Source organism: Podarcis vaucheri (assembly GCF_965113315.1).
Source record: "Podarcis vaucheri genome assembly, chromosome: 11".
Taxonomy (NCBI): domain Eukaryota; kingdom Metazoa; phylum Chordata; class Lepidosauria; order Squamata; family Lacertidae; genus Podarcis; species Podarcis vaucheri.
The window spans coordinates 3,473,386-3,500,383 of NC_138749.1; the positions used below are offsets into that span (position 1 = coordinate 3,473,386).

Genomic DNA, 26,998 nt, shown 5'->3' on the forward strand with positions numbered 1-26,998 from the left:
CAGCTTGCTTAGATACAACTGCAAGACACTAAATCTATTTTGTAGTGTATTTCCTGATGCTGTTTCTTTAAGTCCTCTTTACAGTTACCTATGCACAATTGAAGGACTGAGTCTCGCTTTGCATTGGGCTATATATACTAAAGTACAAAAGACAAAGCTGGAGGATGCACACATGTGCAGTTAGATGAATGGTCTTCAAAAACCTCTAGTTGTGACTGGGAAAAGGATCTAAACCTCCAGATTCAAGTCTGAGAGTTATCTGCATGCCTTCCACACTTGATAGGTCATGTGTGTATTTTGCATTGTGATTGTGTACCTGCGAACAAAAATGTAAAATGAGAGCCACCTTTCTTGTGGTGCGTGCCACATCTTAAAGTTTTAGGGGCAGCCTGCTTTTAAGAATGCAATGAAATGGTTATGAGAGTTTGGTGCCATCCTCAAGACTCATTGAATGGGGATTATCATAGGGAAGTTGGCCTTGGATTCATTTAACTGCTTTGATATAATGCCTGAACTTGGTCAATATCTATTCGTGTAGAAAAACTGCATATTATTTAAATACGACATCTAACGTTTCAGAAACTTCTGGAAAGTCCTTTTTCTTCAGGGTTCCCATGGCACTTTAGTATGACTTGAAAATAATGCTAGTACTCTGGGAGAAACAAAGTCCTGTGAGGTTCTGGATATTTTCCCTTCCAGTCAGCTGTCAGTGGAGGAGGAAAATTCTGCTGTCTCTGCATAGGAGTCAGGAAGTGATCTAATCACACTCAGAACAGATATGCTCAAGAATTTATCTCTCAGCTTAGGGAACACAGTTCTCGTCTCCCTTTGAGCCTGGGTGTCCAATTTCAATTTTCTTGTCATTTCTATGGTAGCTAAGTAGCTGTAGAATAGAACTGGAATCTTAGACTTTGAAGGGACCCTTAGGGTGTCTCGTCTTTTTGCCTAAGGAAGGAAGTCTTAAGTTTACAATATCCTTGACACATGTTGTAAAGATATGCAAGTCAACCATCTCCAGGGGCGCCTCTTCATACTGAACCCCTCTTACAGTTAAAAAGCTTGTCCTTTCTAACAAATTCCCTGAAATGTACTGTACCAGTTTTTAATTTATTGTTGCCAGCTTCATTCTCTCATGTACAGTGGTACCTTGGGTTACATACGCTTCAGGTTACAGACTCCGCTAACCCAGAAATAGTACCTTGGGTGAAGAACTTTGCTTCTGGTTGAGAACAGAAATCGTGCTCTGGTGGCGCAGCAGCAGCAGGAGGCCCCATTAGCTAAAGTGGTGCTTCAGGTTAAGAACAGTTTCAGGTTAAGAATGGACCTCCAGAACGAATTAAGTTCTTAATCCGAGGTACCACTGTATATAGGAAACACAATTATATTGTGCTAGTGCTGTCATTTGGCCTGGTCAGTGTGTGCTGGTACTAACCTTTAAAGCCTAAACAGTTTGAGTCCAGTTTACTTGAAGAAGGGGGAAAGGTGTGTTGTGGCTGAAATGCCTTTTAGTATCTCGTATACCTTTTGGGGCCAAGTTACAGGTGAACTGATTGCCTTTACAGGTGAACTGCCCACAATGAAATCAGTTGTGACGGATGCTCTGGAATCCCAAAGTTGGGGTGTCTAATTCATACAGGGCTTTGCAAAGAGCCTTGTACGGTGCTTTAAAGCAGTGTTTCCCAACTGGGGGCGATATGCCCCTCCAGGATATTCCAAGGGGGGCACAGGTGAAAATTACATAAATGGGGGCCCATAGAGGGACGTGAGAAGAAAAGAAAAGAAATTTTTTTTTAAAAAAAAATCCTGATTGGCTGGCTATCTGCTTGGCAAATCACAAGCAGGTAAGGGGGTGGCCCACCAGGGGGCGGCCTAGCACTTCATTTTATATTGAATTTGTATAGTCATGGTTTGTTTACAGTAGGAGAGGGCTATCACTGAGGCTCCCATTTTGACCACTGCTTGTAGCTGCCGCCAGTGCTGGGCCAGGTGGCAGCCTGGGCCTGACTCTGCAAGGTGCGGGGTGCAATCCAGCCCAGCACCTAACCAAGCAGGGTCATCTGGTGCTGCTGACTTGTATCTAGTAAATAACTAAGTGTCGTGAGCTCAGTGGGCCTCACTCTCAGGTAAAGGTGGGGGGCTATAGTGTTTTATCTAGGCAGCCAGGGCTCCTCCAGATGGCAATATATTTTTGCACCAAGTCAGAGAGGACTACTTGTTTTTAATTCCCCTCCCCTCCCCATATATACAGAACTCCCTTTTGCAGACCCTCCAAGTGTCCCTATTTTCCAGGGACAGTCCTGGATTTAGAGAAGTCCCAGTTTCTGATTTGATACCAGAATGTCCCACTTTTCCTTAGGGCGTTCCTATTTTCAGCAGAGAAATGTTGGTGGGTATGAAGTTATCTGACCCCCAAGCCCTCTGAAGTCAGCACTGTATAGGAAAGTTATTTTAATGTTTAATATTTTATTACATTTTTATATAAGTTGGAAGCCTTCCAGAGTGGCTGGGGCAACCCAGTCAGATGGGCGGGGTATAAATAGTAAAATTATTATTATGGTATATGACGTCCTTATTTTCATTGGAGTAATGTTGGAGGGTATGCTTTTGGAGTGTTATTTGCAGTTTTCCCCCTCTGTCAAATAACTGGGGTCAAATAAGTGTTGTTTACATTGAAGAAGGATCTCCTTCGGGAGGTTCTGGATTCTCCTTCCCTGGAGGTTTCTAAACAGGTTGGATGGCCATTGGTCTTGGATTCTTTAGCTGAGTTTCCCACATTGCACTAGAAAGTTGCACTAGAAAGATGACTCTTGGGGTCCCCTCCAGCTATGTTTTTCTGCTTCAACATTTTTTTTTATTTTTCTATTATTTTATGTAATTGTATTTTGTATAAATTATAGAAATTATGAATAAAATATGTTCTGTTAACAAACAGAGCATTTAAATTGCTACCTTTCTACCGGTAGGATGGGGTGGAAGGCCACAGGAAGGAAACAAGGTCAGAAGGGGGCCGTGATCGGGAAAAGGTTGGGAAACGCTGCTTTAAAGCTCTTGAGGCTTCAGAGAACTCACTAGCAGAGCCAACCCAGCAGGCTTTGACTCTTCCACCCATCAGCTCAGGGGTCTTAAAGCCAAAGCCCACTTTCCCTTGCCAGTGCAATTTTAGACTCCTGATGGTGCCTTGGCAGCCACATGTACCTTCCCCATACTTGATGACATATGATGGCAGGTGGGTGTGGTTTTGGGGAAACGGCTTTGCAGGCCAAGTTTGGCCCATGGTCCTGAGGCTCCCCACCCCTAACTGCTTTTTCAGCACCTCCTAGTGTCATTGGAAATCTGTTCAAATGCTAAGCAACCTTGATGGCCGAAAGTGAGCAGGAATTAAAGAACCTTTTAATGAGGGTGAAAGAGGAGAGCGCAAAATATGGTTTGAAGCCCAACATCAAAAAAACGAAGATCATGGCCACTGGTCCCATCACCTCCTAGCGAATAGAAGGGGAAGAAATGGAGACAGTGAGAGATTTTATTTTCTTGGGCTCCATGATCACTGCAGATGGTGACAGCAGCCACGAAATTAAAAGAGACGCCTGCTTCTTGGGAGAAAAGCAATGGCAAACCTAGACAGCATCTTAAAAAGCAGAGACATCACCTTGCTGACAAAGGTCCATATAGTAAAAACTCTGGTTTTCCCAGTAGTGATGTATGGAAGTGAGAGCTGGACCATAAAGAAGGCTGATCGCCAAGGAATGGATGCTTTTGAATTCTGGTACTGGAAGAGACTCTTGAGAGTCCCATGGACTGCAAGAAGATCAAACCTCTCCATTCTGAAGGAAATCAGCCCTGAGTGCTCACTGGAAGGACAGATCCTGAAGCTGAGGCTCCAAGACTTTGGCTACCTCATGTGAAGAGAAGACTCCCTGGAAAAGACTCTGATGCTGGGAAAGATGCACAAGGAGAAGGGGACGACAGAGGACGAGATGGTTGGACAGTGTTCTCGAAGCTACCAGCATGAGTTTGACTAAACTGCGGGAGGCAGTGGAAGACAGGAGGGCCTGGCGTGCTTTGGTCTGTGGGGTCACAAAGAGTTGGACACGACTAAACGACTAAACAACAACAACAACAAAGCAACTTCTGTGGTGTGAACTCTGCCAGGGTTTCATGCTTCTGTAGTAATTCAGCAGTGAATAGGCTAGGCTGAGTACAGTTAGAGAAAATAAGGCTTTCAGGGAATAGAACAGAAATTTTAACATCCCTGTTTGCCCACTTAAATCCAGTTGCATTTGTATTTGTATGAGTATTTGTATGAGTAAGAGTATTCTGCAGTACTGACCTTGTGCCAATTACTGTGACAACAGAATGATGTCACAAATCCAGAGTTATGGCTTTGGCATTGTGCATCAGGTTTTGCCTCAAGTAGGTCTCAAAGAATAGAAAGGAAGGTAAATGTTTTTAGTCTTCAATCTTGCTGCTGAGGAAGATGGACCATAGAGAGGTTAGGGTAAGGACTTTGGGGTGGGGATGGGGGCTGGCTTTCAAGGGCTGTGGTGATTAGGCTGCTATTGTTTACATCTAGAGTTTGAGAACAAACAATGGATGTTGTACTAAGTGATACTTAATATACATTTTTTTTTAAAAAATGTATACATTATTTTTATCTTTTTAAATATATATTTGGATATTGAATTGGAGCAGAATAAAAATCTTAATAGCCTAGTCCAAGGGTCAGCAACCTTTTTTAGCTGTGGGCCGGTCCACCGTCCCTCAGACCATGTGGTGGGCTGGACTATACTTTGGGGGGGAATGAATGAACGAATTCCTATGCCCCACAAATAACCCAGAGATGCATTTTAAATAAAAGCACACATTCTACTCATGTAAAAACACACTGAATCCCAGACTGCCCGCGGGCAGAACTGAGAAGGCAATTGGGCCGCATCTGGCCCCCGGGCCTTAGTTTGCCTACCCCTGGCTTAGAGTGATGAATGGGTCACCATGTGATTCAAACTTCCTATGAAGTTGCTTTTTCAACTCATTTATGATGACACCTTGAGTTACAGCAACTACCGTAACTTACAACTCATTGCTGCTCTGCCAGTAAATTGCATGAGACTGTCCAATAAATGATTCCAGGAATTTCTCAGTGTCCGCTGCAGATGAAAATTTGATCATCAAAACTTTGAAAAGGTGTAGGGGGTGATGTCTACACCTGGTTTTATATCATCAATTTTTTTGTCAGTCCTCTCTCTCCCTTAGAGCTATGTGTGAGAGAGTGAAACATGTTTACATTTATTTATTTATTTATTTATTTATTTATTTATTTATTTATTTGCAAGAGAGCTTTAGTGTGAGCAATTGATTTGGTCTTCTTTATTACATTTATGCGTATCTTGCTTTCTTCAGTGATAGAACTCATACATTGCGTTCTTGGACATGCTGCCATCCAGGCAATCTTTAGGCTAGACCTGCTTAGTTTCAGCAAGGTTGTTGCATAATTTGCTTTCAGCCCAAGGCCTGGTATCTCCAGAAGGTGCCATGGTGATAAGAATGAGCAATGTGCACTGCAATGCTCCATTCAGTAGTCATAGAATCATAGAACTGTAGAGTTGGAAGGGACCCCAGGGGTCATCTAGTCCTACCCCCTGCAGTGCAGAATTCTTTGCCCAACGGGAGATTCGAATCCATGACTCTGAGATTAGGAGTCCCATGTTCTGTCTATTGAGCTCTGTGTAAAGCAGGATGATTATGAACAACTAGTCTGGTTGAGCGCCGCAGCCGCCTGGTCGCCCTTGACTGGACTTAACCATCCAGGAGTCCTTTACCTTTACCTTTTAATACTAATGTAAACAATGGCTTAGCAGGAACAAGCAAGTGTCCCTTTGCACATTGAGAGCATTGCAAGCAAGCAGTTCCTTTCCTGCTTCTGCAACCCTGCCAACACCTAAGCCCTAGTTTAGTTTAGCATAGATTGTGATTCAGGATATTGTCTTGAGTTCATAAAGTAAGTATTTGGATTTGGATAATATTTGGATAAAGATACTAGGTGGTGGTGCATGTTCTGCCTTGTATAAGGAAATTTCCAGTGGTAGCCGGAGTTTCCTAAAGATTTATTCTCCTTTGTTAGCTTCATGGCAAGGGAAATCTTTCAACTCAGAAGCATTTGCACAGGAAATGTTCTAGTGGACATTTTGTGGATTTCAAACTACTCAGAAAGGAAGTTCCTGAGGAAAAGTGTTCCTAAGACAATATATGTTTTGATACTTTGCTATTCTCTGTGGGAATGAATGGCAACAATGAGCTGTACAGTGGTACCTCGGGTTACATACGCTTTAGGTTACGGACTCCGCTAACCCAGAAATAGTGCTTCAGGTTAAGAACTTTGCTTCAGGATGAGAACAGAAATCGTGCTCCGGCGACACAGCAGCAGCGGGAGGGCCCCATTAGCTAAAGTGGTGCTTCAGGTTAAGAACAGTTTCAGGTTAAGAACAGACCTCTGGAACGAATTAAGTACTTAACCCGAGGTACCACTGTACTACATTTTGAGCAACATGCAAGTGTTTGCAAACCCCTTCCCTCCAGTTTGCCCCATTTATTCCACTGATGAATTCAGAAGGCCTGAGGCTTTGAAGCAAGGCCTGAGGCTTGGCAAGAGGGCTGCACCTTTCCTTTGGAATGAGCACTCTCACTCAAGTAGTGCTTATTGGTCTGCAGCTCTTAAGATGCTTGCTAAGTAGTTCTTTGAGGATTGGATTTCATGCACTTACAGAGTTGCAAACCCCATCAGCACAAAGCTCATCCTAACACTTGGCAGGATGTCAGGCTGTCTGGAGTGGTATTGGGATGATTCACTGTCATGGTGCCATCTAGGCTGTGTCGTACCAAAACTCCGTAAAGATTGAAAGTACAGGTGTCATCCCACTTATGTGTGCGTCAGGTCAGGAAATAAATAAATAGAGTCAAACAAGGAAATGGTGGGAGAGAGCTGGAGAGTCCTTCCTAGTGGCTTGCGAGGAGACCCTCCCTGGAGCCCGAAGAGGACTTTTCATACCTTATTGTCTTATTTTAAGTCTTCCTAGAATATTTTATAACACTGAGTTGACTAGCAGATGACTGATTAGTCATGCCCAGCTTCCAATAACCCTGGGTAACAACCAGATGCCTAAATAAGGGAATGCGACTTAGTGAGATTCCTGAACATTATACATTCTGTCGGTCATATAAAGCAAGACAGCATAAAAACATACCTGGGATTTGCTTTTGGTAGCAATTAAGCTAGAAACCCAAACTTTATTAAATTAGATTGCCGGTTTCCATCTAATAATTCACCAGAGGTGTTGCTTTTAAGCTTGGGACCAGTTTGCCCACTTCTGTCTGCAGAACTGGCATTGTTACAAGTGCCACATAATACCCGTTCCACTTGTTCTTTCATTGTGGCAGCACCTCCCCTTTGGAACTCCCTGCTTATTGATACCAGGCAGGCACCTTCACTGTACTCTTTTTGACACCTGCTAAAAACATTTTTTGTTTAGGCAAGCTTACCCAGATACAGTGGTACCTCTGGATGCTAACGGGATCCGTTCCGGAGCCCCATTCGCATCCAGAAGCGAACGCAACCCGCGTCTGTGGGTTGTGATTTGCCGCTTCCATGCGTGAACGTGACATCATTTTGACTGCGCATGCACGAGCGGCAAAACCTGGACGTAACGTGCTCCGTTACTTCCGGGTCGCTGCAGCAGGCAACCCGAAAATACTTATCCCGAAGCTACTTCAACCCGAGGTATGACAGTATGTAGAATGCTTATGTGTGTTCTAATTCACCTTTAGTTTATTGCTGTTTTTTATGTTTTAAACAGTAGTTTTGCTACTGATAATATGGTTTATTCTCTTTGCAAACCTCTTTGAGGTTTTATTTTTTTACAGTCAAGTGGTGTATGCATTTTACTGAATACTGTAAATAAATAACTGGAAAATGTTTTATTTTTTAGGGGGGAGAGGGAGCTGAGGCTCCTGTTCATTCCTGTGCCACTAACAAAGCAACAGTTCCCAAGGTTCCTTAAAAGTTTAATGTGTATGTAGCGTATACATGGCCTGCTAACCTTCCTAGCATTAGTCCCTACCTGCTGAAATCTTTTGTTCTTTTTTGACATTGGCAGTTGGGATCTCTTGGTCCCTTACTTCCTTCTTCTGTCTTTCAACCAGCTAATGTTGCCCATTACTTTTGTGCATTAGGGGCAGATATATGCTTCTTGGCCAGGGGCATTGGGAGTATGGTCATCTGTGATCTCCCGATTAACGTCTGAGCCCTCAGCTCGGCTATTTTTAGCAAGCGTTGCTTCTCTGCTTCTATTCTGGGGAAATATTTGAAACTTGTTCCAGGGGGAGGTGGAGCAGTTTAGAAAGTTCAGGAGAGTGCAGTGTATGAGCTTGTGTGTAAGCAGAACACACACAAATTGTCGTCCCCCCCCCCATCTGGCAAAAGCATGCAATGTCCTGGTCTTGGCTCACTGCACTTTGTTTCCTTGTATGTTGTTAGGTTTATAAGAATCTTGCTCTTAAATGTAAATTCCTAGCAACTGCATGTAGCTGTTGTGCCTTAGGCTTCTTGAGTAGGATTCAAAGCCGAGTGCTTCATCTAGCCTTCCCTGATCCGGTGCCTTCCAGATGTTTTGAAGAACAGCAGAATGGGACTGTTTGGAGACATGATTCAGAACATTTGGGGGGCATCAGACTGGAGAACACTGCTTTACTGGCTCACTTGAAATCTAAAATGGTCTGGTGGATCTGGGTTCAAAATATGAACGTTAAACAATAACCACATCCATCTTCTCTAGTCTCTGGCTCCATAGGCACAGGATGGGCTAGTTTGCATGTTGCATTAAACCACAGTTAAAAAACAACACATGCCCACATACGCTGCTGAAAAGTTATTGTGCTCCTTGCCTATTCTTGCTGCTGTTGTGATGCTGGGAAACAAAGCTGGATTTTGTCTTGTTGTGAAGTCCAAACCTAGACCCCTGGTTTAGCCATGAGCGGTTGGCTAAGAATAAACCATGGTGACTGCTCATGGCTTGTTTGGAGAACAGCACACCATAAGTGTCAGCTTGGACACCACTACAAGCCAGACTGTGGCTGGGGTAGGGGAGGAGTACAGCAGGAGCGTCTCAGAAGTGTTGCACCATCATACTGTTTGTTCACATTAAGCCAACCTATAGCTGGTTTTTTTTAAACCAGAACATTTTAATTGTTTGGGGACTGTATGAAATGTTTCTCATTTCTTCACCCCACTTTTCAACTCGTACTTTTGGTTTTTCTGAAAAAAAATCCATACCATCCTTGAAGCCTAAAGGAAACAGGCTAAGCAGACCCAGCCATCTTAAAAGTATAAAATAGCCAGAACTTGAGTTCTAGCTGAGATTTTAGGTCTTAACTGATCCTCTTCTCCTTCCACACACAATGATTCTCTTCTCTTGCCTCAATCTCCTTCCAGTGTGCCACCCCTCTCCAAACTCAAAAGCTCAAACCCTGGGTATAAGAACACTATTACCTGCTTATTCCTGTAGTAGGCACACTACTGAGTTGCATATTAAAGTAGTCTTTGGTTGAGTAGACATGGACCTTTAATAATAGGCTTTTAGTCTTCCATCCTCTAGTAGGAACATCACAATGCCATTTATAAACATATTTTAGGAGTACAAAATGCTGCCCTCTGCCACATCACTATTGTAAAGGAATTTTCTTCCTCCAGTTCAGGAGCAGTATGTGTCTTAAAAAGAACAATGGTTATAATGTTCAGTTCTTTGCTTCTACTTGACCTAGACCTTGTAACAGGGGAATCTTCCGCAGTTGTTGTTGTTTTTAATTCTTAAAACACACAACTGAACTGGAGGCCTGCATTCTGAGACCTGGAGATGGTGTTATGAGTGCAGCAACCCCCATGTTCCCCAATTATTCCTCTTCATATGGAGTCAGGGGAGAGGAAGAATGCATTTCTGTGCTTCTCTTTTCTCTAAGGCAGATGTTTTCAACCTTTTTGAGTTCATGGGTCCCTTGACCAACTGCATTGTTTCTGCGGCACCTCTGTGGGACTCAGGAGCCCAGTTATGTCACCCTTTGCATGCAGAGCTGGCAGCCTCTCACCCTTTTTCGAACACCCCTTGTGGAATGTGCCCTCAGCCTCCCAGGAGCCTTTTAGCAGTTCTGGGCGAGTCTGGACCACGCCTCCTGGACCAGGTAGAAATTGGGAAAGGTTTCTCCAAGATATTTAGAGTTATTAGGAGAGCCAAGGTGGCTTTTTGGGCTTTTTCTGTGTGCTGAAATTATGTGTAATTTTCCCAGGGAATATTTCCTAAAATTTGAAGGGTGAAGGATTGGTTTCTGTGGAGTATGTGTCTGCTGTGTGTGTATACCCTAAAATTTTATAACAACCTTGTCATAAGCAGATTGCCTCTGCTCCAACCTGAATAAATCAATTCTAGCTTTTAAAGATGCCTTTTCAGTACAAAAAAGATCCAAAACAAAAGAACGGGAAAACATCCTTACAATAAGAGAGCAGACCAGTTACATGCTAATAGCCTTGGAACTGTTAGATGGTTGCAGATAACGGGTAAGAAATGTGTGGACGCTGCAGTGAAGAAATGGCACAATGAAAGGGAAAACCTGGCTCCTTGTAGGCCCTTATTGCATCAGAAATCTTGAAAGGTCTTGGATACAGAATCTAGGCATCATTGCAGATTTTTAGGGAGCAAATTTCTAGCCCTTTCAGTGGAAGGTGAAGATACAACAAAATTTATCTGTGAATAGTTCTGGCAAAAGGATTGGCGCCAGTTCATAGGGCCAGTTTAACATTCCAGTGGTGGCATAAAGTTGGTATTTTGTGACCTTATGAATGCCCTCACTTGCCTTAAACTGAGCAGTCAAATTGGGTGTGCTTCATGTCTTAGATTAAGCAGAACCTCAGAAAAGCTTGAGCTATAGACTTTCTGCACATCATATTGCACAAGTAGCACTTTATGCCTCTACTTTTCCATACTGCTATCACATTATATGGCTTGTGCAAATGGGCCTCAAGTAGTGAAAAGTCTGCTGAGTAGCTGATCTTTGATCATCTTCAAAGTTGCAGACAAGCTGGGCTTTGCCAGGTTTGGTCATAATGGAATGTGGTCTTCTGGGTCAGATCCTGCAGCCATTTCCAGGTACAGGACGTTCTCTTTAGTTAACTATGCAAGAGCTCAAGGAAGTGGTGGTTTGATTGTTTTGCCATATCTCTGGAGTGATTCTTTCCTTATTGCATTCAACGTTTCAGTTGCTGGGTATATAGGCTTGGCCAATAAAAGCTAAATTTGTTAATAGCTGGAAGAGGAGGTTAAAATTAAGACTGTGCAAAGCTACACCCAGCTTTGTCAGAGTTTCCTTCTAAATGGTTTGGGAGAAATTCTCAGGACTTTAAGGTGGGGTAGTACTTGCCTGTCATCGTATGAGCCGGTCCAATGACTTCCTTCCTTCTCTACTTCCTTCCATTTTTATTTTAAAACTGTGTGGGCCATGGTATGGATGCAGTACTATTACATAGTGTCTTCCCAGGGACATTAGCAGCTGTTAAAGTACAAAGTGTGCAGCAGCTGTGATGCCAGGGGCACTTAGCCGACCTGTGGTTTCGCTTTAAAAAGAAAAGAGGAGTGGGTAACCGGGACCCAAACTCTTAGATCAGCTCATTCTAAGATATGCAAGTACTTCACTCCCACACTTTGGGTGGGGTTTCACACCCCACCTATGATCCATGAATTGTTGGGAAATTGAGGAAACTAAGGCATTTGGGTCAGCCCTTGTTAGAATGCTGGTGAGACTGCATGAGTCAGCAGTGAAATGTCAGATGACTCTGTAGAATGCTGTGTAAGACTTCTTCAGATAGCTAAAATGTTACAGGTTTGTGTTTGCAGTTGTTACTGTTTGCATATGGCAACATCCCACAGGTTGCTTATTTCTGGTTTGTTGGTTTGACCTAAGCAATCACTGGGACCTCCTCTCTCCCAGATATTTTTGATGAGCTTGTGAACTTGTTGTGTAAGTTCAACTCCACCCACTTTGAAGACTTCAGCAGATATCCCATCAGGTCCGCTGGCTTCATTTTTCGTTTGGTTAATAGCTGTACACGACTCTCCCAGATTTGGAGATACTAAGCCACTTGGTCAAAGGACCCCTGTGACCAGCCATAGCCATGATTACACCTATGTTCAGATGAATGGAGGCAGGCCCCCCCCTATGAGCACACGAATTTATAATTAGAAAAAGTGGAATAGGAGTAGGTAGCTCTTCTTAAATCACATACCTTTACTCGTACCTCATTTTTCTCTACAGTCATACCTCTTGTTACATTTGCTTCATGATACATTTTTTCAGGTTGCGTCCCATGGTGACCCTGAAGTATCAGAAAGGGTTACTTTGTTCAGTCGCGCAAAATGATGTCATGCGCATGTGCAGAAGCGGCGAATTGTGACCCGCGCATGCGCAGATGCAGGTTGTGTTCCTTTCAGGTTGCAAAAGGGGCTCTGGAACGGATCCCGTTCGCAACCAGAGGTACCACTGTACTTGCCGTTTGAACTGATATTAAAAGGAGTTAACGCCTTGAAGAATGTAGAAACAGCGTTAATTCAGATGTCCCCCCCTTCCCTTTGTGGTGAAGAACCCTTGATAGAAGTCATCTCATTAATCTCATGTGGTAGCAGCTGATATGGACCACATTAAAGGAAAGCTTTAGGTACAAAAGATGCAAACAACCCACAACCCATTTTCTGCCTTCATGTGGATTTTGGGCTTGCAATTTCTAGACATCTCTACTTCTGTGCTGCACGGGAAACCACTTTTAAAGTTGGGGTAGGTTCCTAAAATAGCTTGTAAAATGTCACCTGAGTCTCTTATTCAAGGAAAGGAAGTCTGAAATCTCTCAGTGTTTAAGCAAAGTAGCCTTTTGGACCCTGGCCCCGCCCTACTCTGCAGATAGGAGTTTTGAGGTAGCACCTTGCCAAACCTTTTAGGAAATGCATTTCTACTTCCCATGTGTGCTAAAAAAAAGAAAAAAAGATTGTCACATTGCTACTTGGGATATGAACATAATTAGCTCTCTTTTGTGTTAATCTGTATACCGTCATTTATGCCAGTTTTTCATATTAGGAACAGTGCTTAACTCAACTGGATTTTTCCTCTCTCTTTTCAGATTTTCTATTTTGTACATACGTTGTTTTGTATATACTGTATATGATGACTTCGGTGGGCAGTGAACGTACCCGGGGCACTCGAGACAAAGCGCAGATTTCAGCCACGCAGCTGACGCAACCACAGAAACCAGTAGTACAGGTAGGGATGTGGACATTCTGGATCCATGTATCGGTAATTCTTAACCTGTAAGAATTAATCAGGATCAAACAATGATGTCGGAAATACCATTGCTCAGTGGGTTTAAACACATGACAGCCCATAAGATTCATCTTATCTACTTGAATTAGGAGTGCTTACCATCCAATCTAGGATTGCAAACCCATAGCCTTTCAAACTTTGCTCTAACTAAAAGTTCAAATTTTACTCACATTTTAAATGAATTTTTAAAACTTTTTTTTAAAAAAGTTTTCTGTAGCTCACATTTCAGAACTGCCAATGGTGAATGACACAATGCCCAGTAATGTAACTGGATCAAAAAAATCATTATTCATTACTTACGCTGGCAATATCACAGCTTGACTTATTATTTACTAGATTTTTAAAATGTGGGTTGTAAAACTGGTTCTTACGTTAGAATTTACAGTTTTGGGGGAATAATCTCTGGAGAATTTTCTAGCAGGGAATATTCTCACATCACATCACTATGCCTAACTGTTTAAAGGTTGCTTTCTTAGATGTATTGGTTAAAAGAACACCAGCCTTTATTTCTGGTGGCTTTTTCCTGTTTGGGCAGTGGGGGGAATACCAGTACCTTGCCCTATTCCACCAGCCAGAACCATGCCAGTGCTCTGAAATAAACACTTTATTGAATTAAATTGTGTGCAAAGATTGAGTGACAGAATTAGGCAAAAAAATGGGCAGGAAATTCAGGGTTTGTAGTTTTCTGATTAGGGCTAATAATAGGCCATGCACCTGAACAGTGGTTCCTTTGATAACTTAGATAAAACTTAACAACTTTGTCTTGTGTTCAATGCTAAATTATCTGCTCTAAGAACTGTTCTGTGAGGGATCGGCACTGTTTTTTTCCCTTTCTTATATTTGCCTGCAATCTGGAGTTTGGACTTGTTAGATAAGAAAGGATGCCTCCATGTTTCTTCCCCTTGGAGTTAAAAATAAAACAGGAGGGGGAACCAGTAGACTTCCAGGTTTTGTTGGACTCCAATTCCCATCCACCCTAGTCAGCATGGCCAGGGGATGATGGGAGTTGTAATTCACCTGTATCTGTAGTGTCGCAGGTTCAACACCCGTGGAACAAAAGAACAAATGACGGGAGACTCAAGCATTTGGGGAAAATTTTGGCTTTGCGTGTGTATTTCTATAACCGATCTGTTTGTGCTTCCCAGGCAACAGCGGAACAAATTCGCCTTGCTCAGATGATCTACGATAAGAACGATGCAGACTTTGAGGATAAAGTGAAACAGGTATGTGTTTCCCCCCTGTCCCTGGTGAGAGGGCGGGTTGGCTTTCATGCACTGGTGGAGAATACCCTTTGCTAATTCAAGCCTGTTTCAAGTCCACTTGCTTACTAAAACTTCAGCTTGAATAATAATAATTATGAACTGTATTCAGCTAAGTTTCAGTCAGAGTAGACTCATTGAAATGAATGGCCATGATTAACTTGGATCCATTCATTTAGCTTGGATCCATTCATTTCAGTGGGTCCACTTGACTGAAACTTAGCTGAATACAGTGCTATAACCAGGCCCATGCAGAACTTGTCTGAGGCCTGGGGCAACTTGTATTGCTACCCACCCAGTGCCTTTGGGATGGTGTGTGTGTGTGTATATACCGTAAATTTCGCTCCAAAACACACACTTTTTTGCTCCGAGAAAGTAAGGGAAAATGCCTGTGCGTGTTATGGAGCGAATGCACGGATCGGAGCCATGGCTGCCGTCAGTCAAGCAAAGCGGGAGCTGCTTACACGCTCTACGAGGCTCTCACTTTGCTTTCTTTAAAGCGACCTGGACCCGGGGACGAGGGAGGGAAGGAGAGCCATAGCAGCAAAGCCGGCGGCAGCCGCTTACACGGGAGGAGGGACAGACGCTAGCAAAGGTCTGCGCGCTCTCTAAACAGAGCAATGAGGCTGCAGAGAGACGGCAGGAAAGATAAAATTTAAGCAACCAGCAGCAAAATAAAACCAACCTCGAGCTCTGAGCCAGCGCAGTGAAAACCAGGAAGTAAAAAAAAAGGCTGGGGAGGGCATGAGGGAGAGCGGAAAACTTTGCAAATCCCCCACGTCTCAGCTGATCGGCTGGGATGGAGCAGCTTGTTTTCAGGCAGGATAGATTTGAGCATTGTCTGGGTCCTAGTGCCCCTATCTCTTTTTTGTGCTCCATTCTATTGCTGCTGGTGGCTGCTTATCGTTCAGGCTGCAAGGAGAAGCGCTTTTACACAGCTAATGGCAAATCCCCTGCAATCCAAGTCCTCCTCACTTGCTCAAATCTATTCTGCCTCAAAACAAGGAGCGGAAGGAAAAGGCTGCAAACTGTTAAATGGAAAAAACCCAGGCACAGGGCAAATACCTTAAGTATACCTTTAAAGCAACAGTGCTCTTTCCCTCCCTCCTCCCCACGGAAAAGCTCCTTGTCCCTTGAGTTCTTTTCCTTCCCTCCCCACTTAAAACGTGGTTACAAAGCACGGATCCACATGGATCCTCAGGATTTTTGCACTGGGTCACCCCAAATTCACCATCAGATCACATAGCATTTCCATGGCTACAGCCTGCACCAAAAAACACATGCACCCACTGTTTCATGGGGCCGCAATGACGCAAAAACGTGGTTACAAAGCATGGATCCACATGGATCTTCAGGATTTTTGCATTGGGCTACCCCAAACTCACTGTCAGATCACATGTCTGTGGCCACAGCATGAACCATAAAAATCATACATCCACTGTTTCATTTAGAATATTTTTTCCTTGTTTTCCTCCTCTAAAAACTACGTGCGTGTTATGGTCAGATGCGTGTTATAGAGCGAAAAATACGGTAATTGTAGGTATATTTTTAACCTATTTTTCCGCTTGTTGCCTAGACTCCCTTTGTCGTGTTATCAAGGTCTCTTTAACGTGACTCATATATTTGTGGTTTTTTCCAGCTTATGGAAGTGACTGGGAAGAATCAGGATGACTGCATAGTGGCTCTACATGACTGTAATGGAGATGTGAACAGAGCAATCAATATCTTGCTGGAAGGGAACTCTGACACAGTAAGGACTCTAGATCCTTTTCTTAAGCCTTGAGAGTAGCCTTGCCTGAAGAGACTTCCTGCTTTTCATTGGGGAATGAAAAGCTGTGGCCAAGCTAAGAAAGATGTCAAATACTTACGTTTTAGAAACAACTTTGTTATATGTAGGTTTCAAAAACCTTTAAAACTAACGAAACTCTGAAATTGGCCCCCAGCTCACTCAGTTAATATGTATCTTAACTGGAATAAATTCAGTTGTCTATCACTGGCAAAAGAAATTATTTCTAAACAGATTTGAGCCCTGCTGTCAAGAACTTTCCAAGAAATTAAACACTGGAAAGAGCTGGTGAATTTTAAGTAGCCTGAGGTTATTTTGCTGCGTGACATCACAGTCACAAAGTGGTGCCTTGACTTGTCACAGCCATAACATCTCTGTGTATCAATTTCTGATGCTCTTTAGTCTTAGGTAATAGCATTATCCTATAGCACACCAGTAGAGGTGACCAGAACTGTATAAACAGTATTCTAAATGTCATTACACCATAGATTGTATAAAGATATTATAATATTGGAAGTTTTATTTTTCAGTTGCTTTCCTAATGAGCCCTGTTTGGAGAGGTGCTTTGGGAACATTTCAGTCTTTTTGTTTTAATATCCCTGAACAGTTTAGTATCATCAGCAGACCTGGCCACCTCATTGCTCAACCCTAGCTCTAGATTGTTTATGAACAGGTAAAAAGCACAGGTACCAATACTGATCCTTGCAGGACTCCCACTTTCAACGTGTCTCCTTTTGGAGGACTGTCCATTTTTTCCTACTCTGTTTCCTGTTACTTAACCACTCACTGGTCCACAAGAAAGCCTCACTTCTTAGTCCGTGGTTGCTAAGCTTACTCAGTCAGGAGTCTTTGGTGAATTATTTTGTTGAAAGCTTTTGGAAAGTCCAAGTCCACTATGCCAACTGGATCACCTCTATCTATATGCTTGTTGATACGCTCAAAGAATTCTGAATAGCTTCTTGAGACAGGATGTGCCATTGCAAAAGCCGTGCTGGCTCTACTTCCTCAAGGCTTGTTCTTCTCTGTGCTTGGTTATTTTATCTTTACCAATACTTTTCACCCGTTTTCCAGTTAAGTATCTGAGGAACAAGTTACATTTTGTTAGAAGTTCAGCAATTACACATTTGAGTTCTTTGATAACTCTCAGGTGGATGCCATCTAGGCTGGTGCTTTGTCAGTTTTTATTTTGTCTGTTAGGCCTAGAACTTCATCCCTCATCACCATTATCTGCCTCAGTTCCTTAGACTCGCTTCCTGCAAAAGTTTGTTCAAGTACTGGAGTCTGCAGTGGATCAGCAAGGATTCTGACACCAAGTTATTTAATAAGAACAATAAGAAGGTCTTGTTGTTCTTATTAAATAACTTGGTGTCAGAATCCTTGGATCAGTGGATTTGCTGATCCACTGCAAATCACTGCAAATTTACTGGTAGAACCCTAATCTACTTTCTGCACACCCCTGTTTTACTATCTACCTTCTGCACACCCCTGTTTTAGAGTGCCACATGCTAAAAAGCAGTCCACTGTAATTATCACCTAGATTCATTTTTCTGTCCTGCTACCAGTTAGAATTTATAATGAAGTTTTCTTCAAACAAACAGGATATTGACCCTGGATTTGGAGAGCCTGGAAGTCTCTCAGTCTAAAGGAGCAGGTGAACTGGAGGTCTGCCCTGGAAAACTGGCAAAGCACTTAACTAGTGTACCTGCTTAGGATGAATTATCCCTGACCCTTGATACCTGCTACCAGGGTTCTGTAATGTGAAGGTGTATGCAAATAGGTACTCAAAAGTAATTTGGACTACTCCTGCATAGGACTGTGTTTGAGGTTTTAAAAAATAAGGCCCCAAGAAAACTAAAGCTTCCAAATTTATCTTTTCCTTTCTTCCCTAATTCCAGTTTTGCTAGTTATGGAGGACAATGAATTGTACAGGATATTTTAAGCTGCTCCGCCCACCTTTATTTTGGGAACTGTTAGAAAGTGGGAAGGACTCGATAGGGAGGTTGTGGACTCTTATTCATTGGAGGTTTTAAAGAAGATGTTGGATGGTCATCTGTCATGGATGCTTGAGTTGAGATTCCTGCATTGCAAGGGGTGGACTAGATCTTCCTGGGTCCCTTCCAGCCCTACAATTCTGTAATTTTTCAACCACCTCTCTGGCTTCTGAGATATTAGTAGGCATTCCCCCCCCACCACACACACTCAAGTATCTGTTTGCAACATAAGGTATAGGAACTTGCTGCTTTCTTGAAAAATAGGAGCTCAGATTCGCTGGAAGCTGAATTCTGTGTTCAGCAGCTTATACTCTACTATTTCTTCTGCCCTGTAGAATTTCGATAAGAAATCAGCCCCACTTCTGACCTTTGTGGCTCACTGTGTGTGGAATGAGGGTGGAGAGCTCTCTGCCTGCTTTATTACGATAAAACAAGAAAACCTATCACTATATGTTTGTGAGGGACTGTGATGCCCTCTTGAGCTTACTATCTACATTTTGAATTGGGACAACAGAGACATAAGTCTTCTTCATAGTCTTACTCTCATATCTGGAGTGAGACTGTACACTACCTAAATCAGGACTTTCTAGAATAAAAACAGCTGGTATTTCCTCCCCGTCATATTCCGGGCTGATTTGCACACTGTTAGGGGATGGAACCTAAACCTCATCCGCCATCCCAACTGCTCCATGAGCCAGCATCAGAGGGGGTTCTCTTTCCTTGGAACATAAGAAAAGCAAAAGCTTTTGGGGCCTCTTAGTGGGTGCAGGAAAGATTCATTTAGGTTCTCTCTTGCTTTCTGGCAAATTGGCTATTGAGTTGGGGGTTGACATTGGTGGAAAGCATTTTGGTAGTCAAGTCACTTTGAGACATGCATATATTTTTCTTGGTATATTTTGCTAGGATTTATGCTTTGCTCTTTGACCAGTCCTGTTTGGGCCAGGATATTCTCCTTGTAATTCAGGTTAAGCTATGCAGATCAAGCAAATACCTGTATGTTACATTCATTCAGAATTAACAATTGAGTGACAAAGCTCTGGGCATGTCTTTCTCAAGGGAAGACCAGCCTGCCACCAACTGGATTTTCAGTCGTTATTTATATACCACCATTGGCATTGTCAGACTGATCTCCTCCTTCCGCCTTCTCCCTCCGCTCCCTTCTCATTTGTGTCTTGTGGAACAGCATCTCATTTTTGTTTGAACTGATATGAGACATTTTTGGAGACAGTATTTGCCTGGAAAGTAGATAAAAATGAAGTACAAATTAGTCCAAAAAAGCAGCAAAACTCACCTTCCCGCCCGCCAATTCTTGCTGCTTAACCAGCATACGCATGTGCCACAACTCAAGAACCAATAGACAAGATATTCTGGGAAATTTTCCCCTTTATCGTTGAACATTGTGAGTGTTGGCAGTTCTTGCAAGACTTGAGCAGTCAAAAAAATCCCCACTTCCACCACCCATGGGGGCCACATGAAATGAGACAGCAGAGTATAACGGTAGGGTTTTGTACCCTAATCAGTAATGCAGGAATGTGTCTCAAGACGAGTTGGGATACAATACCAAAGTCAGTCATGAGATATTAGCATAGCCCAGGTGCATCTGGGCTACACCCCCATGCCCCTTGTCCACTGGCCATGCTTGCTGGGGGATGTTGGGGTTTATAGTCCAACAATATCTAGAGACCCAAGGTTAGGGAAGGCTGATATAAGAGGGTGGGGAGGCAGATTTCAGTTCTGGGTTCCATCCCCTTCTCAGACACAGTTGTGCTGATGATCGTGGGCAAGTTGATACCTGCTTATAAAATGGGCCTAAATATGTCCTGCCTTAGCCATTAATTGTAAGGAAAGAGGCTATGAGCCAAACACCTACATGGTATTAAACACGTGGCTCAACATTGTATGGACTTTTTAACAAAGTAGATAACCAGGCTTTTGCCAAAAAACCAACCCACCTCTGATAATATTTGGCATGAGTGATAGCCTCACTCCTGTGCCAAATAGCCATGGATGAGAGGGGTGATTTTAATCAGGACTATAGTATTTTGGGGTGTGTGAGGTCTGGATCTTGATTTGCCTATTTACAGTTTAAATAAATAAGTAAATAATGTTAAGACCCTGTTTTAATGCCACAAAGTTTGTCCCTGTAAAAATGTTTTGCCATTAAAATGCCACAGGGATTAATTTCATTCCAAGGATGCTGGATTAGTGTTGATGGTTTCTAGGCTTTGCAGGTGCCCCCGAGGGTTTGTTTGACAATGGACCTTGCATGTCTGAAGGGCTGTAAAGGGTTCCCATAGAGCTTAGAGGTTTTACACTGGAAGATATTCTCAAGGCAGTCTTTAAACCCCTTTTGAATTGTTCTGTGTTTTCCTTCTCCACCCAAATAGACTTCGTGGGAGACAGTGGGAGGAAAGAAGAAAAGTCTTGGAAAAGAGAGTTCAGAAAACAAAGAGAACAGAGAAAAGCGAGGGGACAGAGAAGTGAGCCGTGGACGGGGAAGTTCCAGCAGACGAGGAAGAGGGGGCAGCCGTGGTCGAGAGTGTAAGCGCAGGCACCATGCTCCTAGGAACGCGGTTGCCTTAGTTTGCCTTTGCGTTCACAGAGGAGCGTGTTGTGCTTGAGTTGCTTTGTTGTATGTTTGCAGTAGAGCACTGGGGGAAGAACCACAAACTATGCATGCAGAGCTGTTTCTCTTCAACAAAAGGATTTGCCTAGTTTGGGTACAATTTACACAGCCGTGAGAACCTGGTACTGGCTTGGTTTAATGACACTTTTCTCCTCTTCAAAGAATAATAATATTGGGGTGTATTTTCTGTATTGAGTATGGGCACATGAAAAATGTCTGAAAGCTGATCAAATATTTTAATTTTGGGCACTTATAGCCCACTCACTCTTCAACCTCAAAGGAGCTGTTAGAGCTGCTCACAAATATTAAAAAACAGCAAACGCTCATCACTCTTAAACACACCCTCTAAAACAGCAACACAGTATAAAAACAAGGCCAGTGATGTGCATATTGAACACAGAGTCCTAAAATATATAGCTTGATAAAAGGAAAGACACTTTATATTCAGGGCAGGAGCTTATGGAAAGATTTAGGCATGGTATCATCAAACCATTTATCTCTGTAGGCTTCTCAGTGAACCAAAGCTTCAGCTAACAGGCAGAGTAGCACCTGCAAGTCCAAATCCTTGTGTCTTGTTAGGACCCCTCACCCTTTCCATTCTTGCTGTGTGATTCTGTCTCCTGCGCAGTTGAAAAAACAAAAAGTCTGATTGAGTGGGCAAGCATTCATATTGTATATAGTAACGTTTTGCTTTCTGTATCTCTCCTCCCACATCTAGTTAGAGTAGAGGAGAATGGAGTGGATAACAGCCAAGGAGAGAGGCCTTCTGATCGTGGGAAACGTAGCAGAGGGAGAGGTAAGACAAACCTATGAATATTTTTGTTTTCCCTTCTCCTTGAAAAAGGAACCTTGCAAGAAATAGCTTCTGTTAAGAGCCCTCCACCCTCCAACTCCGTCCTCTACTTGCCTGATAATTCTTTTTCTTGCCCCTAAAGGGCTGCAGGACTGGTGAGCCATGCAGGCAACCATCTAGCCCAGTAGTCTGTTCTCCCAGTGGCCAACCAGTGTCTAGGGGAATCCTGCAAGCAGGACCTGAGTGCTGTTTGCATTTTGTCCATGTGAATGTGGCCTAACTACTGGCATAAGCACTAGGATCTTGGTGCTTCCTGCTTAAAAATAGTCTGGGACATTGCTGAAAACCAGCATCTCCTTTGCAGTTGATGCAAGATAAGCCTGAAATACTTTCAGCTCAGGGAGTATCTTAAAAAAAACACATGCAAAAGAATACCATGCTGTATTTCATAGCTGAAGCATGCCATTACCCTTTCACATGTGGTTTGTATTGTAAACCATGTCCATGTTGAGGGCATGGCCAAATTAAATGCTGAGGCTTGAAGACCGATAGCTTCTGCCTGCATTTTTAAGCTTGTACCTGCACTTTTAAACATCTAATCCATTTTGTCCAGTTTGTCACCCTTGGTTGGTGTGATGGTGGCTCTTCCAGACCACATGATTGTAGAATTCAGGAAGCAGAAATGTGTTTGGTTAGGCTGTCTTCAGTTCAGTGTTTCAAAGTAGTGCAGCTGTGAAGATGTTGTCCTTGTAGACTGGTGATAACAGTGTAGTATTTTAATAGATGGAGAGATTGTTTTGCTGGAAGGCTGCAAAAAGAACAGGCGGGTGGGTGTGAGGCTTGTGATGAGATTGTGGATGCAAGAGGAAGGGGTTTGTTTGAAGTAAGACTTTTCTTATCCTTTCCTAACCTGCTCCCACCCCAGCTGGCCAGCAGTCTTCTGTTATTTTAGCTGCCTGTTTGCTCATTAGTACCAAGCTTTCATGCAAAGGGGCCAACATTATAGTAAGAGTCTGGAGAGAGTGTATAGTTCCCTAGCTATAGGACTGAAGACCACATAAGTCGGTTCTGGGGACTAAGGCACAGTGGGTCACAATCATTGGATCCTAACCTGCAAGTTGTGGAGAGGGCCACCTTGGAAAATAGGTTTCAGGGCCTGGCTGAAATCTCATATACTTATACCTTCAGTACAGTGGTACCTCGGGTTACATACGCTTCAGGTTACATACGCTTCAGGTTACAGACTCCGCTAACCCAGAAATAGTACCTCGGGTTAAGAACTTTGCTTCAGGATGAGGACAGAAATTGTGCTCCGGCGGCGCGGCGGCAGCAGCAGGAGGCCCTATTCGCTAAAGTGATGCTTCAGGTTAAGAACAGCTTCAGGTTAAGAATGGACCTCCGGAATGAATTAAGTACTTAACCCGAGGTACCACTGTATTGACATACAGTCATACCTCGAGTTGAATGTGCATCGGGTTGAGCACGTTTGAGTTGCGCTCTGTGGCAACCCAGAAGTAATGGAGTGTGTTACTTCCGGGTTTCGCCGCTCGCGCATGCGCAGACGCTCAAAGTAACGTCACGCACGGAAGCGGCGAAACGTGACCCGCAGACGCGCCATCACTTATTGCGTTCCGTTTGGGATGCGAACGGGGCTCCAGAATGGATCCCTTTCACATCCCAAGGTACCACTGTATAACAAAGGGGTTTGTTTTCAAACTGGATCTAGCATCTTTAAAAAATAACTCTCCCCCAGTCTCCTTTTCTTGCAGCTGCAGGGTAAAAGAGTAAGTTCTGCCCCATCCCATTTTATCCCCACAACAACCCTGTGGGCTAGGGTATGTGAAGAGACTGTGGCTGCTCCAAGGTCACCCTTAATGGCTGAGTGGGGATTTCAACTCTGGACTCCCAGTCTTCTAACCACTGCACCACACTGCCACTATCTGGGTTTCCCTCTAGGTATTTATGAAGAGGATAGAAAAAGAGTTTCTTTTCTGCTGTCATGTTGTCTTGCTTCCTTGTTTAAGAAGAGAGTGTGCTGTTTCTGAAGGAAATGAGAAGAGGAGAAATGGCTGAACCCTACTATCTCAAGTTGACCCCCCCCTCCTGAAACCTTGGGAGCTGAATGTTCAGCTTATCTACCTTTCACCCTTTTAAATGAGGCTCTTTCCTTCCCACAGGATTTGGACGTGGCAGAGGAAGAGGAGCAGGGAGGTTTTCAGCCCAAGGCATGGGGTAGGTTCTTTACACCATGTCAGTGAAAGAAAATATATCAGCTAAAATAGGACCTGTCAACACTGCTTAACTTTGTATTAAAGAAATTACACAGATCCATGTAATGGAGAATCTGTTAAATGTTTGACTGTATTGAGAGGACTTATTGACTCCCTTCATCCTGATATCAGGAAACTTTATAAAAGTAAGGCAGTGGAAACACCCAAGTCCTTGTGAAATAGGTGCCTTCACTATTACAGCCTGAATAACTTCTGTATCTAAACAAAATATTATGCTATTAATATATTCATAACAGAATTATAACAATCACTTAGGTACACCTGTAAAATTATAGTGCATTGTGAGTCTCTAACAAGAAAACCTCACAGGCGCTGCAGTTAAGACATGTACTATTTGAGCAGCATGCGCACAATTGCATTTCGCAACTTCATGGATAGCACAAAATGGTTGTGCTATATTGCTGCTAATATGGGGAGGGTGCCCTTGAAGATACTTTGTAGATATCAAAATAGCACTTGCAGGTGCCTGATAGGATTTGGAGATGCAAAATAAAAGTTAAGGGGTTTAAATAATCTGAATGTAAAATTTAACCTGGACTGCAGTATCTGTTGGCCTTGTGTTAAGAATTTTTAGGACACCATGGAAGAAATTGACATCCAAATCAAAGAGTGTCAAATAAAAAAAACAACCAGCATTGCCTTAGAAAGTATGAAGGCTTCCTAGCTTTGCTCTTGAGATATTCATAGGCACGGCTGTCGTGTTGGTAGCCTTTTTTCTTAGCCTCAGAATTGGTGACTAATGGTGGCTGTTATATTAGCTGCCCACCCAATGCACATCTGGTGAAGTGGGCTCACCCACTGAGGTTTAAGGCATGATAAATATGTTTGTCTTTAAGATGCTGCAAGACCCTTCTTTGTTTTTGGCGCACCATGCTTTACCCCCTGGGAAGTCACAATCTCAGCACTGTTGGAACCATGAGCAGAAGGTGTTTTTGCCATCTAACGTAGGCAGCAGGGCATGGCGGATAAGGAGTTAAAAGGACTACTGGAGCTCATTCACCCCAACTATACTCCAGCTGAGAGTTTCTGAAATTACATCCTCTGCTGGCAGTAGGTGGTGGTTGCTCCTTGGCACCATCTGGCCGTCTCAAATTAATCGCACATTCGCTCATTCACTTGCAACGCCTCTCACTGTGCAGTTAAAAACTTACCAACCTTGGCACTCTTTCCTGCTTCCCTCATGGTACACTACAACATGAGCACAGTCAGTCTAAAGGATAGTTTTGAGGCACAAGCAGACATGCTTTTAAGAAGCACAGTAGTGACTAACTTGCCCCTCCCCTCCATGTTTTCGGAATGCATTGAGATCAGGGATTTGTTGGCCTCCTCACTGCGTATAGAAGGCACATCCAGCTGTACAGGTTTATTCAGTACAAGGTTGCTCGCGCTTTGTTATTCCATCCCATGTTTCCTCAGCCATTGAGTTCTCCTGTTCAGATAGCTGTGAGATCTCCCAGTTCAGATATTGCTGCCTTTATGTGACGAGAAGAGCTGGGTGGGAGTGTGCAAGGTCACAGATATTGCTGCACGCAGCGAGGGAGGGAGTATATTTTATTTAAACTGCTTTATAGCCTGCTGTTTTACAGTATACAGTGGTGCCTCGCAAGACGAAAAGAATCCGTTCTGTGATTCTCTTCGTCTAGCGGTTTTTCGTCTTGCGAAGCAAGCCCATTGACGGATTAGCGGATTAGCGCTATTAGCGGCTTTTAGCGGCTTATCAGCTTATCGGATCAGCTGATAAGCGGCTTAGCGGCTTAGAAAAGGGGGGGAAGGAAAAAACCCCCGCAGGAACTCGCAAGACATTTTCGTCTTGCGAAGCAAGCCCATAGGAGATTCGTTTTGCAAAGCACCTCCAAAACGGAAAACACTTTTGTCTAGCGAGTTTTCCATCTTGCGAGGCATTCGTCTTGCGGGGCACCACTGTAGTCTACAAGGTGGCAAGCATATATATATAAAATGCAATTCAGATCAATAGGAGACCATGTGGAAACACCATTGATGTGACTATACCAAAATAAACAGCTATTATTATTATTATTATTATTATTATTATTATTATTATTATTATTATTAAATTTATATACAGTAAGGCTGCAAATTTACCTTGTGTGCATTCAGCTTTGTATATGTGGCAAAAAAAAAAGTTAAAAAATTGGAAATAAGGTGGGTTTCCAGGACAATTGACTTTGACCAGCCCACATGCTGAGAGGTTTTCAATGTTTGATGTTTTAGTATGTTCTGATGTATGCTGTGAGCCACCCAGAGTGGCTGGGGAAACTCAGCCAGATGGGGGGGTGTATAAATATTATTATTATTAGACTATATGTGATTTTGGCTTTAGATGTGATCCCTGGAGCATAACACTTGCATAAGTTGCATGCTTACAGTACTGCTTACATGCCCAAATGGCTTCTAAGCCATTTTATAATATAAGCAGAAGGACCCTCAAGCTGTCTCTCATTAAAATTAATTTGTTATAAATGTTTTAATGTGTCTCTGCAGTCAACAAAGTGGTAGCAGGATGGAGGGGCAAGGGAATGTCTCTAGGAAGGTGTATCACAGCCTAGGTACTGTCACTGAAATGGCCCTTCCTTGTTACCTGTCTGACCTCCCAAGAGTGGGGTATAGGATGATTATTCCAGCGAACAAGTCAAATATGTTGACCATATAACCAGCCTTCTGAATCCCACCCAGAAGTGCGCTGGCAGCTAGTGAAGATGTTTTTAGTTTCCAGACCATTTTATAAAACAGTACAGTGAGGTTGCTGGCCTAGTGTCCATAGTCAGGGAGTTCCAAAGCGTAGGTCCTGCCACCCTGGGAGACAGGTGGAGAACAAATATTACATGAT

The 26,998-nt window shown here is 43.1% G+C and overlaps 1 protein-coding gene across 4 annotated transcripts in view; it reads left to right on the forward strand.

The window, feature by feature from the left end:
* The window catches only part of UBAP2 (ubiquitin associated protein 2), a 78,555-nt gene that overhangs the window by 8,091 nt on the left and 43,466 nt on the right, over positions 1 to 26,998 (forward strand). For 2 of the 4 annotated variants that reach the window (XM_082241822.1, XM_082241824.1), the window contains exons 2-7: positions 13,205 to 13,344; positions 14,550 to 14,627; positions 16,303 to 16,413; positions 20,828 to 20,981; positions 21,785 to 21,862; positions 24,037 to 24,091. In XM_082241822.1, coding sequence (XP_082097948.1) covers positions 13,246 to 13,344; positions 14,550 to 14,627; positions 16,303 to 16,413; positions 20,828 to 20,981; positions 21,785 to 21,862; positions 24,037 to 24,091 — 575 coding nt within the window. In that variant the 5' untranslated portion in view covers positions 13,205 to 13,245. Of the gene's footprint in view, positions 1 to 4,366; positions 4,496 to 13,204; positions 13,345 to 14,549; positions 14,628 to 16,302; positions 16,414 to 20,827; positions 20,982 to 21,784; positions 21,863 to 24,036; positions 24,092 to 26,998 lie in introns of those variants that run through there. The other 2 variants (XM_082241823.1, XM_082241825.1) reach the window with 2 other exon arrangements.